Source organism: Euprymna scolopes, chromosome 38 (genome assembly GCF_053919585.1).
Source record: "Euprymna scolopes isolate OS-2025 chromosome 38, ASM5391958v1, whole genome shotgun sequence".
In the NCBI taxonomy this organism is placed as follows: domain Eukaryota; kingdom Metazoa; phylum Mollusca; class Cephalopoda; order Sepiida; family Sepiolidae; genus Euprymna; species Euprymna scolopes.
This window is the reverse complement of record NC_136519.1, coordinates 53,860,270-53,876,087: the sequence shown is the minus strand read 5'-3', so window position 1 is coordinate 53,876,087 and position 15,818 is coordinate 53,860,270. Positions and strand designations below refer to the sequence as shown.

The 15,818-nt window shown below is 35.1% G+C and overlaps 2 protein-coding genes across 12 annotated transcripts in view; one reads left to right on the top strand and one right to left on the bottom strand.

The window, feature by feature from the left end:
• Nucleotides 1–12,500, bottom strand: part of LOC145263147 (putative monocarboxylate transporter 5) — a 643,731-nt gene extending 631,231 nt beyond the window's left edge. For 8 of the 11 annotated variants that reach the window (XM_080120122.1, XM_080120130.1, XM_080120134.1 and 5 more), the window contains exons 1-2: nt 12,361–12,500; nt 2,120–2,192 (exon numbers count right to left, since the gene is read on the bottom strand). In XM_080120122.1, coding sequence (XP_079976248.1) covers nt 2,120–2,152 — 33 coding nt within the window. In that variant the 5' untranslated portion in view covers nt 2,153–2,192; nt 12,361–12,500. The remainder of the gene's footprint in view (nt 1–2,119; nt 2,193–12,360) is intronic. The other 3 variants (XM_080120125.1, XM_080120124.1, XM_080120129.1) reach the window with 1 other exon arrangement.
• LOC145263148 (lysosome-associated membrane glycoprotein 1-like) overlaps nt 12,475–15,818 on the top strand; it is an 83,804-nt gene continuing 80,460 nt past the window's right edge. Inside the window, exons 1-2 of the mRNA XM_080120138.1 lie at nt 12,475–12,609; nt 12,757–12,920. Of these exons, the coding sequence (XP_079976264.1) occupies nt 12,872–12,920 (49 nt within the window). The 5' untranslated portion in view covers nt 12,475–12,609; nt 12,757–12,871. The remainder of the gene's footprint in view (nt 12,610–12,756; nt 12,921–15,818) is intronic.

Sequence of the window (15,818 nt, the reverse complement as noted above, 5' to 3'; positions counted from 1 at the left end):
ATAGAGTTAGGGAAGCAGGAAGAGAATTCCAAAGACTAGCTGTTTGAGGGAAGAAACTATTAGAGTAGAAAGCTTCCTGGCATTTAGGGAGCTCAACAGTGAAGGAGTGTGATTTTGTTGCTAAGCAGGTTTATCGGTGATAAGTGCAACAAGTTCAGAGCACATTCCATTAAAATATTTGTAAAACAGGCACAGAGATGCAACATTGTTGTGATGGGACAGGGGTTGGAGCTTAGCTGAAAAAGTGGGACCTATTAAATTGAAAACATTTTTGGTCCCTATCCAAGAGTGGGAGGTTAGTGGTAAATGCACCAGCCCAGATATGGCAACAATACTCGATGCATGTTGATTTTAATCTTTGTAAGGATATATGAAAGTGTATCGAGAGTGGGGAGGGGTATCAGCTTTTTTTTGTTTTTTTTTAAATATAAGAAACTCCAACCTGGAATAATAAAAATTACATTTTCAATATTTTATCGGTGTACACACCCATTTCGTTTTTTCTTTCTTTAAACAAATATGATCTGTTATGCTTAATCGATAATGTTATAAATCACTGAATTGTGTCGCACAAGGTGACACTTTTTTGCAAGGTATAATTGAACCTACGCCTACCCACTTCCCTGATTAAAAAAAAAAAATAGTTATCTGACTCCAAGTCTAGCTTTACGTTTCAGAGAAAAATCAATAAAAATGCTGAAGAAACAACAAAGACACAGATTGTATATATTCTATTTATTCTAAGGGTGGAAACTAAAATCTACAAAACCAAGTGAAGAATAACAATGGTAAATGGTGTGGAAAGACATTTACAGAACCTGCTATGGAACAAACGCCTCATGTAAAACCCATCTAACTACAACCATTGTAAAGACCATTCCCATTATGTCAGCAATGAAGTTGGGAAATTTTGAAAGGTGAAGCTGATTAGAAGAGTTGATGTGGTTGATCAAAGAAGATCTTAAAACATTAGCTGAGGGTGGAGGAGCTTAGGTTGTTTTATGGCACATCAACCATCTATGATGGATTTAATGCTGTATGAAATTGTCAAATATGATTCTATTAGATAAGTATTTTATATTTATAGAATACATTGCTCTCATAAAAAATTTTACAGAGTGTAGAGATATACCGTTTGGTAATCATCTTCGCTCTCAAAACAACTGATCCTCATCCATTACCAGGGAGAAAAATAAAAGAAATAAGGTTTTGATATTTTAGAAGAACACATAATATGGTTGGAGATGAACTTATAAATACTAGGGTATGACACAACCAGCTAATTAATCAAATCAGGCCTAATCCCCTATTTAGCTATAGTAAGGGTCGAAGTGGAAGAAGGGCTCAGTTATTAGGATCCTATCCTAAGGCATTACAGGTTGCGACTCATGATCTACAAGTGGCTCTGTTTTTTTTCTTTTACCTTTTTTTGCATAGAGTTGCAGCATGAATTTGTGACCTTGCTCACATGAGATCCCTTTATTCCAGTAGTGATTAAATGACCAATTTATATATATATGTGTGTGTGTGTGTTGGGACGATTAATCAGAAACAGAAAAAACTAATAGTAAAACTAAAACCTATAGATCAACTCCTCCCACAGGTGTATTTTTATGCTTGAGAAAATATCTGCACATCTAACATGTGTTTTTATGATAATCCGGGAAAAAATAACAGCTCTATAGTTAAATATTTAGAGATTTATGAAAAATCGGGGGGGGGGGGGAATATTGGAATCGTTCCATCACTAATATATATATATATATATATATATATATATATATAAGCTGACTCCCCTTGTCAGAAACTGCTTGCTTAAATTGTCAGTTAAAAAAAAGCAGAAAAACCCACTGGATAGAAATTACATGGTTTTATCAACTTCTGCTTTGAGGTCATTTGACTTTTAAGCTCAGAGTCAAACCCTTTCATCTAAACATGACCTTCACTACATAAGTTTTATTACTTCAAAACCAACAGAAACTCTGGTAGATACTAGATGTCAATATCACAAAGACTGCTTGAAGTAGAAACCATACAAAAAAGAAAAAAAAATGTGAACACAAAACATAGGATTTTAATTCCTGAATGTGGGAGAAAGCGACCTCACAATGAAACTTACCATTATAAAAATCTCGATGGACAGATTTTTCATTTGCTGCCAAATCCATGAGGAGGGCACTTGAGCCACCGGCCTATGGATGAAAAAAAAAAAAAAAAAAAAAAAAAAAGTAAAAATCTCTGAAACTAGACAATGTTTTAGTCAAAATCACATTTTCTCTACAATTTGGAGTAGGAGCAACTGATTTTTTAAATGAGTAAACATATCAAGAGATGGAGGAGGAGAAAAAAGATTTTAAGACACGGCGTCTATTAGATCTATTGATTAGTAATTCTGTGATTGAAGCAAAATTGAAACCTTAAACAAACGCTACTGGTTTGTTTTCAAAGTGTATCCAAATACAAAGTTTACAATTGCATTACCATGCCAACAATAGAACAATTTTTCAAAAAGTGGATGATTACCACTTGGTGTTCTGGAAACAGGTGATCATTTTACAAAATGTTTCTATATTTTTATTTCTTTTTACTGTCAATTTTATAGGACGTAATAATAGGTATATGTAATCATCTTAATAAAAAAAAAAACTTCAATCTTATTTTATTTCTTTTGGGATGGGTGAAATTAGCATATAGTGTCGGGTTCCAGTTTATCCATAGAAATATTTGCAATTAAAATCAAAGCATCGCTGATTATATCTAATTTCTTTGATCAAAAATGTATTACCTAAAGCAAACATGAGAGGTAGGTGGTAGTGAATTTCCTATGCAACCGTTTGTTTTATAGCATTTCAACCATCTACAAGTTATTTCATACTGAATAAAGTTGTCAATTAGAATTCTGCCAGCAGTTCAGCCTGGCTTTGCTTGGGTCCTATGTACTGTTCATAACTTTATATGCATATGTATATATGTATTAAAAAGTTTAACTCATGTCCAGGTAACCTACATCTAAAATTTCAAGTGTTTATACCCAAAATTGACGGAGGAGTTTGGTAGAGTCTGCAAAGGTAAACTCTTTCAACTTTGACCTCTTGGCAGCAAAATTTTCGCCCCAAAACTGATTAAAAAGTTTGCTGCATGCCTGAATACTCTTTATGTAAAATTTCCAGTGTTTAGACCCAAAATTGGCTGAATAGTTTGCTAGAGACTACAAAGGTAAAATCTTTTGAACCTTCACCCCTTGGCAGCCAAATTTTCAGCCAAAAACCAATTAAAAAGCTTGCTTTATATCTGAATACGCTTTATGTAAAATTTTTAATCTTTAGACCAAAAATTGGCTGAGTAATTTGGTAGAGACTGCAGAGGTCAATTTTTTTTTCTTTTTAACTTTGACCCCCAATTGCCCCCATAACATTTGTTTTGGACTCAAATCAAATTAAAAAGTTTGATCCATGTCCAAGTAACCTAGATCTAAAATTTCAAGTGTTTAGACCCAAAATTGACGGAGGAGTTTAGTAAAATTTTCAAAGGTCAAATCGTTGAACTTTGACCCCTTGTCAGCTAAATTTCTGTCCAAAAACCGATTAAAAAGATTTTCCCAAATCTCAATACCCCTTATGACACATCTGGAGTCTGTAGACTGAAAATTGACAGTAGTTTGATAGGGGAATGTAGACACACAATTTCACTTTTGTAGGATAATTCTTTCATATTCCCAAAATATATTGGTTATAGAAAACATTACACTTAGAAAATACTATAGAGTGATCCGAGATTACTTTCAGAAAACATTATTCCTTGGCAGTGATAAGCATTGTTCTCAACAAGATTAACCCTCAGCCACGATATTCTATTTATATCTATTTGTGAACAAACATACTAGGGCATGACATGACCGATTGATCAGATTGGGCCACTGATCTCCTGTTTGAGGGCTGAAGTGGAAGAAAGGCACAATCACCAGGATCCCATTCTAAAGTGTCAGTTATCATCCACAACCTATATGTAACAGTTTTCAATGAGTGAGGGTTTACTCCTCGATATAGAGGGGCAATCTGAATTTGTAGGCCTGCCGATAATCATTGGAAGGAGTTTGAGTAATATGAAGAGTCGGATTTTTTAATTTCCAAAGAATTAGGATTTGGAAGACTAAAATAAAAAGTCACAAATTTTGAAATATATTTTCCAACTCTGCATCCCGGAATGTGGTGGTGGTCTGCTGAAAAATATGAAAGAGTTGCTATAGAGGGGGGAGGGTATTCAATATTCTACAATAGTAAGCTTCAATGGGGGGCAGTTATCTGGAGTAAGTTGTGAATTAACTTGAAAACTAAGCTCAAAAGTTTCTTTGTGAAATACACTTAATGTCTCACTAGATAAGGCCAAGACAAATAAGCATTTAGAAAAGAAACTAACTCAGGCTAGGAAGAGATACTAAAAGCATAGAACTAGCTAAGCAGGACCTACAACATGATGCCAGAAAGCATTACAAGGGCCAAGTAGTTAGAGCTTGGCTAAACAAAATTTCCAATGAAGCTGTGAAATTTAAGTTTTACCAAATCTAATTTTTAACCATCTGGTTCAAACATATCAGTTGAATCACAGTTCTTAAAAGAACATCACAGGAAATTAGTGGGGTGGGGGTGGGTAGCTGATGATCCGTCTGTTGATCAGTGTGAGTGGTCGGAAGAAGAAATCTGCTCCAAATATTTTTTTTTTTTTTTTTTTTTTTTACATGGTAATTACCACTTATCAAGGCCTGGAAGCCACTTGGGGATAAGGGTTATTGTGTGTAAAGTAATCAATGGGATAGTATCATAGTAATCGTTAGTATTGGAGATTTGATAAAGTGTCTTACTTAAGGGAGTGGTTCATCAGGAATTTGTTTATGTTGGACTTGAAGACATCCAAGTTGTAGACAGGTGGAAAACAGGCAAACGGAAGAGAATTCCACAGGTGTGCACTTCTAAGAAAGAAGCTTTGTTCATGGAATCTACATTTTGATTTAGGCACAGATAAAGAGTGGGGAAAATTATTGACAGCGATTTCAGCTAGACGGGTGTTTATCGTGAAAGATTGGCGAGGAGGGACCAGAGATTTGAGCTCAGACGAGCACTTGCCATGGAAGTAACGATAAAATAAAGACAGGCTCGCAACATCTTTTCTGTGGGAGAGAGGTTGCAGGGAAGAGAAAAGGGCATCCCCACTAAGCCATGAAGCCTATTTTGTACTCTGTCAAGGCAAGATAGGCTGTTTTTAGCAGCTCCTACTCATATGTGGCAGCAGTACTCCATCCTTGGACGTACTTGGCTTTAATATTGATAGAGAATTGCATCAGCAGTGAGATATCTTCTGGAGCGGTAGAGGGATTCTACCATTTTTCCAGCGACCTTGGCAACAGACTTGATGTACGTGTTCCATTTCAGATCAGGAGTAGAGGTCAATCCCAGAAGCTTGTCAATACATGGAGCTTCCCCAAGACGAGAGCCATCCATTTCAATTGATGGCAGATGGGGATCAGAGCGTCGATGATGTAAAGATAGGAGCTTGGTTTTAGATATATCAAAAGTAACCAGCCACTTCTTCCCCTACTCAAGATCAGAGAAGAGAGAATCAGAGAGAACTTTGTCATTTATGGCCTTTGATGTGTTGCCATAGATGGTCGTGTCATCAGCATAGATGTCAATGAATGATTTAAGTATGTGTTTTGGGAGATCATTGATGTAGATGAGGAAGAGAGTTGTGCCTAGGATGGACTCCTGAGGGACTCCAGCATTAATATTCTGGGCCTCTGATTTCTGCCCATCAACCACTACTCTTATGAGCCTATCAGAGAGAAATGATTTAATAATTGAGAAAACATTTCCAGTTATACTGTAGCTGGAAATCTTGTGTAGTAGGCCTTTATGCCATACCTTATCGAAAGCCTTTGATATGTCAAGAGTCTTAGAAAGGAAGCCTTTGTCAAGAGATTTGTTAATTCTATGAGATATAACCACTAGCACATCTGCTGTAGATCTAGCAGAGCGGAAACCATATTGTATATCACTAAGAAGGTTATTTCTGCTGAGGTGGTTGACTACTTTATTTAATATGGATTCCAGCAACTTACTCATGACACACAGGAGACTTATTGGTCTGTACTTAGAGGGAGAGGATTTATCACCTGAATTCTTAAATACAGGGCATACTGATGAGGTTTTCCAGGGTGTTGGAAAGCACTTCTCCTTAAGGCAACGCTTAAACAATTTCGTAAGTATGGGGGCAAGTTCTGGTTGAAGCTTTTTTTACACTATAATTGGAATACTGTCAGGGCCAGTTGCTTTACTGGAATCAAGGTTCTTGATTAGCTGGCAACCTCATGCACAGATATTTGTATGTTGCATAGCGTGTTGTCTGTTATAGGAGGAAATACGGGGAGTTGATGGCCTTCCTCGCATAGGGTAGAATTAGCTGCAAAGTTCTTGGCAAATAGTTTGGCCTTGTCTGATGCTGACGAGATGACCTCACCTCCATTGATGATGGTTGAGATAGAACACACACTTCTGTTCAGGATCCCGTTTGCTATTTGCTAAAACTGGTGGGGACCAAGCCGTTCTCAGCTACTTTGGATTTAACGGACTGAGCATATAGCGCGCTTACATTTTTTATTACTCTTTTATAGTGGTTTCTGGCAGTCCTGAAAGCAGCTTTAGTCTCAGTACATCTATTACGTTGGTAGCTATGGAAAAAGTGATTTCTGTGCGCGATGGCAGCAGCACATTCTGGATAGAACCATGGCTGGCTGTTCGGTTTTTATTGGAATTTTTTGATGGTATGAACCGGTCTATGCCTACAATTAGCCATTCGGTCAGGTCTGATACTATAGAGGACCCATCCTTTTTAAACATGGAATGCAGAGGTAGATCAGGTGCAAGGTGAAATCTCAATAACACAGTTCTAACAATTGGCCCGGAACACATCTAGAATGAAGGTCTAACCCCATTATACCCACTTGAAGAAATGCCTAATCACATTTTCTTCCAGTGCCACAGTGTAACGTTCTCGTTACATGTCAACACGCGGAACCCACATGTATGCAGACAGTCGCAAGGAAACAAAGACAAGGAAAGAATTAGACTTGCTTTATTTTTAGTTGAAACAGACTATTACAAGTACTTCCAGAATAACACCTTGTCTCATCTTCTCAAGTCTTATCGTACTCCAATGTGCTTAACAAGACACCGCTGGGTCAAACATATGGTATTCTGTCCATGTTCGACCATGTTTAAAACATGTCCACTTTTGTCCTTCTCAGCCATGTTTTTATTTTATAATTTTTTTCTTTCCTTCTTCGCTGTGATGTTAGCTCACATATGGTTCTGTCATTTGCACTCTGCTGACATACGTGTGTCTGCGTTCTGTTACTGTGATTCTGGGAGTACATCAACAAGATGGCAGCTTGTATTGATTCAGAGAATTTTCAGCCGCTAAACTCCTGCTAAGTAATCAACACTGGGGCACAATGAGAGATGAATGGCATTTCTTGTGATCCTGGGAGTGGTGTGAAGGTGGTATGGAAGTGTGCCCAAGATAACCAGAAGACTGAATCTTCTACCGATCAAGATCTAATCATGTTCAAGCACCAACTGAAAGCCGAAATATGTGCGATAGAAACAGATTACGTTACCGAATAAAAAAAAAGAAAAAAAAAAAAAAGTAGCTCGCACGTATGAAGAGGAGTCAAGCAAAAAGAGCTTGCACGTATGAAAAAGAGTCAAGTAAGAATATGTGTTACCTGCCTGAGCATACTGAACGTGGCTCTTGATCCTGTTGGACCCCAGCCTTTGTTTTTTGCTCTTTTTTCATTCATTCCAATGAAATTCTTCTATGCACATATTTATAATCAATAAAGTTTCAGTTTAATTTCAATATTGATTAAGTACGACGGTCCCCAGTGTATATGTGACATTGTGATGACTAAGATGATTTTAGTGAAAAGTAGGATAGACTTTTTTTTTTTTCATTATTTGTGATCATGGATGACCAACAACTACCCCCCCTCCCCCACACACACACACTCACTTTAGATGACCTTTTGCCCAATTAATTTTTTTATATTTCTGCTAATAAATAATCCAATGTATCTATCTTCCACGTTTCATCAACATTTGAAGTTATAGTCAAGATTGTTCAGAGTTCTGTTTTCTGTTCTGCAAAATCTGACATAGGCTGACATATTCGGTGGGTTTTTAACAGTATTTTGCATATTTTAAAAAATTTTTTAACCCCTTTTCCCAAACTTACCGTGTCAAAGAGAGAGTCGGGCGCCATTTTAAATTTTCCAATACATCAGTAGGTGCGTCAGAATTTTTTGGGAATTTTTTTACACCCTTAACACAAAACTTAAAATATACAAAACTCGTAATTTCTTTTTAAAGTGGTTTGTTTAATTTCTTTATGGAATATACTTCCAAAATAAACTATTCAAGTTTTGAAAAATAGAAATATTATTTATTTTTTATTTTTTAAAAAACAGTGTTTACAAAGTGCCTGCGCGCACTCATGCAGACATTTTTTTTACGTAATAAAATGAATTGAATTTTACGAGTTAAATCTTTTTCAATTTTTTCAATTTAAAAATCTATCAAAATTTTTCTATTGATTTAATTTTTACAGGTTTAATGTAAAATTTTATGCTCTTTCCAATAAACCGAATATAATATTCCAGACAAACGTTTTTTTTACCCCCCCCCCCATTTGGAGATGTCTATTAAAATGAAAATAATTTTCTCACCTCAGATTTATATATCACAAATTGAAGATAAAAGATCAATAAATAAAACAATCTAATTTAAAAAAAAAAAAAAAAAGAAAAGTTTGGTTCAAATTTACCTGTAAATTTGAAAGTTTAAAACCTTTTTTTTTTTTTAAAGCCACATTGATTTTTTAAGTGAAATCTCACATTTTGTAAATTTTGTCCTGAAAAGATTGGATACCTACAACAATTTTTTCTAATTCATTCAAACAATGTTTTGTTTTAGATTAAAAAAAATCACCCCATAAAGAAATAAAATATATTAAATCAAAAACTTGTGTAGTTCTTTAAGAGAATAAAAAAAAAAAAAATGGAAAATTTGTTGAGTGGAATTTTTTTTACACGACAAAAACTGATAAGTGAAATGTTTGTTTAAAAAAAACAAATATTGCATATTTTGCTATTAAACCTGTTATTTTAAAATTTGGTCTTTGCTCCTTTTATTGAAAAAAAAAAAAAAGGAGGGTTTGAATTACATTTTTCAAGTAGCTATAAGCTTCGAAAGAGTAATTATTCAAGTTTTTATCACACATTTTTAATAGCGATTTCTGACACTGTTAATACATCTGTAAACACTGTTTTTCGAGCTGAATAAACAGGTTACATTAAATAAAAACACTAAAAACATATGCAGTTAGGTAGAAAAATAACTTATCTTGCCTTAGATAACATTTATTTGTCATATCTTTGTTTTTTGACAACTTTTTCGAATCTATGTGTACAGTAATACAAACCCAATATGTTTTACTTACTTGAACTCTTTTCATAATACCTGATCTCATCCCAGCTGTACTATTAAAAAAAATGCTCTGCTGAGGTTGTTCCAGTTCTCTTCAAACTTTACAATAAATGCCTTAATGAATCTTGCTTTCCCCGACTGCTGGAAAACCGCTTCTGTGGTACCAGTCTTCAAGAATTCTGGTGAAAGAACTGACCCACTAAATTATTGCCCCATTAGCCTCCTCCCGCTTTTCGCCAAAATATTTGAGTCTTTAATTAATCAAGCCCTAGTCCAACACCTAACAGCTGCTAAACTCCTGACTGACAAACAATATGGATTTAGACAAGCCCATTCAATAGCAGATATCTTAACTGTAATCTCTGAACATATATACCGTTCACTGGACAAAATAGGGGAGGGTAGAGCGGTAGCCCTTGATATATCTAAGGCTTTTGACAAGGTATGACATGGTCTTCTAAGGAAAATTAGATCATATGGTATCACTGGAAGAATACATAATGCAATTAAATCCTTCTTAAGAGAAAAATCAAGGTTGTCCTCGATGGACATACATCTAAACAATATGATATAAATACGGGAGTGCCTCAGGAGTCTATCCTTGGACCTCTATTATTCCTAATATTCATAAATGACCTCCCTGACAAAATTGTCTGTGAGATGGGTATATATGCTGATGACACCACACTCTATAACAGACACGACAGAAAAACAAATGAACACATATCTAAAGAAATAGCAGAAACACTAGAGGCTGACCTCCAATCTGTAATGGAATGGGGACAAAAATGGATGGTCACATTCAATGCTGCCAAGACTAAACTTGTTTCCTTCAATAACTACAAGAAACATTCTCTACCACCAATAGCCAAGAACACATTACCCGAAAGTACTTCCTTTAAACTCCTCGTCCTAACATTTACAGGGAATATGAACTGGAATAGATACATTGAGAGCATTGCCAAGACTGCTGCAAAGAATGTGGGCTCTCTCTACCGTGCTAGAAAATTACTTATGCCTGAAAGTATCCTGTACCTCTATAAGGCCACCATTCGCTCATGTATGAAGTACTGTTGTCACATTTGTGCTGGTACATCTGCTGCTTATCTCACTCCTGGACAGGATTCAAAAGAGAGTCGCCAACCTGATAGGTCCTGAACTGTCACTTAGACTTCAGCCTCTGTCCCATCAACGAAATGTTGCATCCCTCTCCCTGTTCTACAAATACTTTAAATGGTGAATGCTCTGACGAACTACAAGCACTTGTACTTCTTCGACGTGATTACTCCCGACAAACCCGACAAGCAACTAAGTCCCACCCCTTTACAGTAGAGATCCCTAGGTGTAAGAAAGCCTTTTACTCCAATAGTTTCTTGCCCATAACTGCAAGACTTTAGAACTCCCTTCCGGGATTCTGCTTTCCCAACTGTACTGATATGCAGAAGTTCAAGTGTAATGTGAACAATCATCTTGCTACTCTGCTCCCTTCATAATGCCCCTGCAACTTATGTCCCCGATAGTAGCCCCCTACTTCAAAGTGGCACTGTGCCTTGTTTGGGGTGAAAATTGATTAAAAAAAAGAAAATAATTTCGATAGATTTAAATATATTTTATCAAAATTTCGAAAAAAATAAATATGGGGGGGGGGCACGTACTAAAAGAAATATTTCCCCTCATATATTTTACGGAAACTGCATTTTATACGTAATTTCATTTTAAAATGGATAAGTATCGAAAATTCCACGAAAATCTGACCATTGGTTGATTTTGGGTTTGTATTACTGTACACAGATTCGAAAAAGTTGTAAAAAAAGAAATATATAACAAATAAATATTATCAAAGGCAAGATAAATTACTTTTCTACCAAACTGGATATCATTGTCGTGTTTTTATTCAATTTAACATGTTTATTCAGCTCGAAAAGCATAAAGTGTTTACCGATGTATTGGAAAATTCAAAATGGCGGCTGACTCTTTAACACGGTAAGTTCGGGAAAAGGTGTTATAATTAATAAACTAGACAAAATACTATTAAAAAAACCACCGAATATATGTCAAGTTATGTCACAGTAACATATATTGAGCGAATTTCTAACAGTATTTTGTCTAGTTTATTATTTATTACACCTTTTTCCGAACTTACCGTGTTAAAGAGAGAGTCGGCCGCCATTTTGAATTTTCCAATACATCGGTAAGCACTGTATGCTTTTCGAGCTGAATAAACATGTTAAATTGAATAAAAACACGAAAATTATATCCAGTTAGGTAGAAAAGTAACTTATCTTGCCTTTGATAACATTTATTTGTTATATATTTCTTTTTAAACAACTTTTTCGAATCTGTGTGTACAGTAATACAAACCCTAATTTATTTTGCTCTTTTAAATGGTACAATAGTTATATTGATAATAATAATTTACAATAAAGTTACATCGTTTTACATATGGGGGTGGGGGTAATTCTGTGGTGAATTTTGGAGGTGCCTATCTATCACCGACTAGAAAACAGGGGAAGTAATGCAACAATGAAATGTCTCGAGGAATATGCCGAAATGCTAAGCCTTTGTCAGCATAGGGGATGCTAAACTTGAAGATAACACTAAGTTTACGATAGTTTTTGGAGAAGCTATTTAGATTGCCAATCTTAACATTTACTAGAAAACGAGTAAAACAAAGATGCAATGTAAACAAAGCAGGTTTGTTTTTTTCGTTGCAGGAACACGAGTTTAATTTTGTGTGGTTGCCTTTCGGCCGTTATCATAATCGGTTTTTATCAAGTCAAACACTTCTTAATAAGTTTTTAAAAATTAAAGAAAGAATTGTTACCTCTTCGATTTCCATGTACGTGACTACCCCTTCGGGAAACATTTCGTCAGCAACAACGGCCGAATTCATGGTGACAAAAGAAATATTAAATATGGCCGACCGGAAGTTTACTAAAAATAACGCATGCGCATTTCACAAATCACGTGGTCTCCACTCATGTGATTCTGCCATTCTAACAAATAAATTCACTCCCTTCATTTAATCACCTACTGCGTTCACTTATCTAATAGTAATTTTGCAGGCAACACGGTAAAGTATCATAATTTTTATTTGTTCAATATAAGAATTTATTTTATTTTAAATAGTTTCAAATTACTTGAAAAATATTTTTATTTTAAATTTAATTCCTGACCAACTATATATGTGTTTTCTTTTTTGTTCTTTTACGTGTTTTAGGTTATTTGTTTTAGTGGGTGACAGCAAATTCGATAGAACAGCTGGAATTACCGACACTGCCCTCCTGAAAATCACGGCGGATCGTCGATATTTTTTTTTTTAGTTACTCACGAAAATGAAGGAATTACTCTCTTTAACGTTTGTTTTCGTCTTTCTGACGGTTGGTAAGTAATACATAACTTTCAGACTTGAGACATTTTATTTTTTCGTAGTGATATTGACGCCATGCCTTTAACTTTTTGTATCATTACTGGTATTTTGTCTTAATGGGCGTAAACATTACAAATTTAACAATTTAACAATACTTGGTTTTTGAATAGTTCGTAAACTAGTTTAACCCATTCATAGCGTTTTCCAACTCTTCTATACTTTTACCTACCAATGTAACAAAAGATACAATAAAAATTTAATTTGAACAGGCGATGAGGAAAAAAAAAAAAAATTAAAAAATACGGTGGTAGTGCACTTATTGATCCGCGCTATTTTTTTTTATTTTTAAATCTAATTAAAGTTTTATTTAATCTCTTTATTAAATTGTAAGATTAACGTATAGAATAGGTACAAAACATCCCCCCCCCATCTCGATGTTAAGAATGGCTTTCTGAATATTTCAGCACCGGCACTAGTACTAAAAATATTGTCCGTATTCTGCATAAGTACTAAAGTGTACCCAACTTTTGATTCTCTCGATTGTCTGTATATTAAATTTTCCTTGGTGCTAATGCGGCGCATTAGTAAGCGCTTACTGCCGCGCTATGTTTTAAATCGTATTTCCAAGTTTAATTAAAGTTTTTTTTTTTTTTTTTTTTTTTCCAATAATTGTAAGGTTAAAGTCTAGAATAGATACAAAACACCCCCATGTTAAGAATGGCATTTTAAATAACATTTCAGCACAGATCAATAAGTGCACAAGTACCTTTCCCTTTATTTAAAACTCGACCCGAATGTTTGGTCACGTGATTACCAGATCGTAAAACGCACTAAAAGTAAATATGGTTTTAAATTTATACCAACTGTTTAACGACTTGAGACATTGTTTTTTCACTATTTCAATTTATCTTTAAAAAGAATTAAAATCTTTTGAAATTGTATGATTCGTCAGTAAAAAGTAAACGTGAGATAAACAAATATCAATTAAAATTTTGGTACTTGTGCATTTAACGAACCAGACGTAACTCAGCACTTGCTCGGCTTTGTCCGACGCATGACGTCAACAGCCGGATATAACCGAGCGTTGCCGATTAAGCAGACGAGAATTTCGCTATCAATTGGAAGAGTGTCACAACGCAAGAAACGCTTATTTGAAGAGTTAAAAAAAAAAAATTGTTTTAAAAAGATAACTGACGAAATAATAATGAATAGGGTTTGTATTACTGTACACATAGATTCGAAAAAGTTGTCAAAAAACAAATATAGAACAAATAAATGTTATCAAAGGCAAGATAAGTTACTTTTCTACCTAACTGGATATAATTCACGTGTTTTTATTCAGTGTAACATGTTTATTCAGCTCGAAAAACATGCAATGTTTACCGATGTATTGGAAAATTCAAAATGGCAGCCGACTGTCTCTCGGAGAGGGTACGTTTGGGAAAAGGTATTATAAATAATAAACTAGACAAAATACTGTTAGAAAACAACCGAATACATGTCAACTTATGTCACGATAACATATATTGAGCGAATTTCTAACAGTATTTTGTCTAGTTTATTATTTATAATACCTTTTCCCAAACGTACCCTCTCCGAGAGACAGTCGGCTGCCATTTTGAATTTTCCAATACATCGGTAAACATTGCATGTTTTTCGAGCTGAATAAACATGTTACGCTGAATAAAAACACAAAAAATATATCCAGTTAGGTAGAAAAGTAACTTATCTTGCCTTTGATAACATTTATTTGTTCTATATTTGTTTTTTGACAACTTTTTCGAATCTGTGTACAGTAATACAAACCCAATGAATATTACAAACCTTGCGGACCACCAGCTCCAGAGGCTGCACTAAACTTTTGCCAGCAACGGAAATTGTTGGCAGAAGAGAAAAGGTGTTTATTTACATTTTGGCCAGGATTGTGTTACTTGCAAAGAGAACAAGCCTTTCCGACGGTTACGGTTGGAGGTGTAGAAGTGTAACATATCGTCGATGGATTGGGACCTTCTTCTCAAAATCCCGACTAACCATCGCATGCATAATAAAAATAATATACTTATGGGCGTTCGAGATGGCATCTACAAAAAATCTCCATCGCGAATGTGGGTTACGTTCTCGCCACACAATCGTGGATTGGAAAATTTTCCTGCGTGATTTATTACAGGGACTATTTTCTTAGGGATCCCCGGCAGATTGGAGGCCCAGGCCATAACGGTAGAAATCGACGAGTCCGTTTTTAACCGCAGAAAACACAACGTCGGCAGACTTTTGACACCGGTCTGGGTCTTCGGTGGATACGACCCCCGCCAAAAAGGAGGGTTTCTTGGTCACTGTACCAAATAGGAAGGCCGAAACCCACCTTCCACTAATAAATAATAAAAAAAAAAAAATCATTGTTTCTGGTGGAAAAAAAAAAAAAAAAAAAAAAAAAATGTACAAATAACCCTTGTTCCTGCCCCCCCCCATGCTTTTTTGTTGCCCTTTTTTAGGCTTTTTCCATTTGACATAAAGAGCTGCAAAAAATAAATAAATAAAAATAACTTGTTTAAGACATAGATAATGTTTTTTACGTTAAAAATTGAAAGAAAAAAAAAAACAGTTTCAGACAAAGTTTCCTATTATTTAACAAAAAAAACTTAACTTGTTTTATATGTATTTATTTTAAAAACAGAAAACAATTCCAAACAATAATAAAAAAAAAAAAGAACATTTCACAATTTCATTGTACAGTTATTTTGTTGTACCTATTTACAATGCCTCCCCACGCCCACGGGACAGACACCAGGGTCGTTTTTTAACGTGGAGAAAAGGTACAAAAATAAAAATTGTCTCAGTCGTGAAGGATTTCTCCTCCACCGAAAGAGAACAAGAAATGGAAGTGCAGCATCTGAAGAACAGATACTACACTT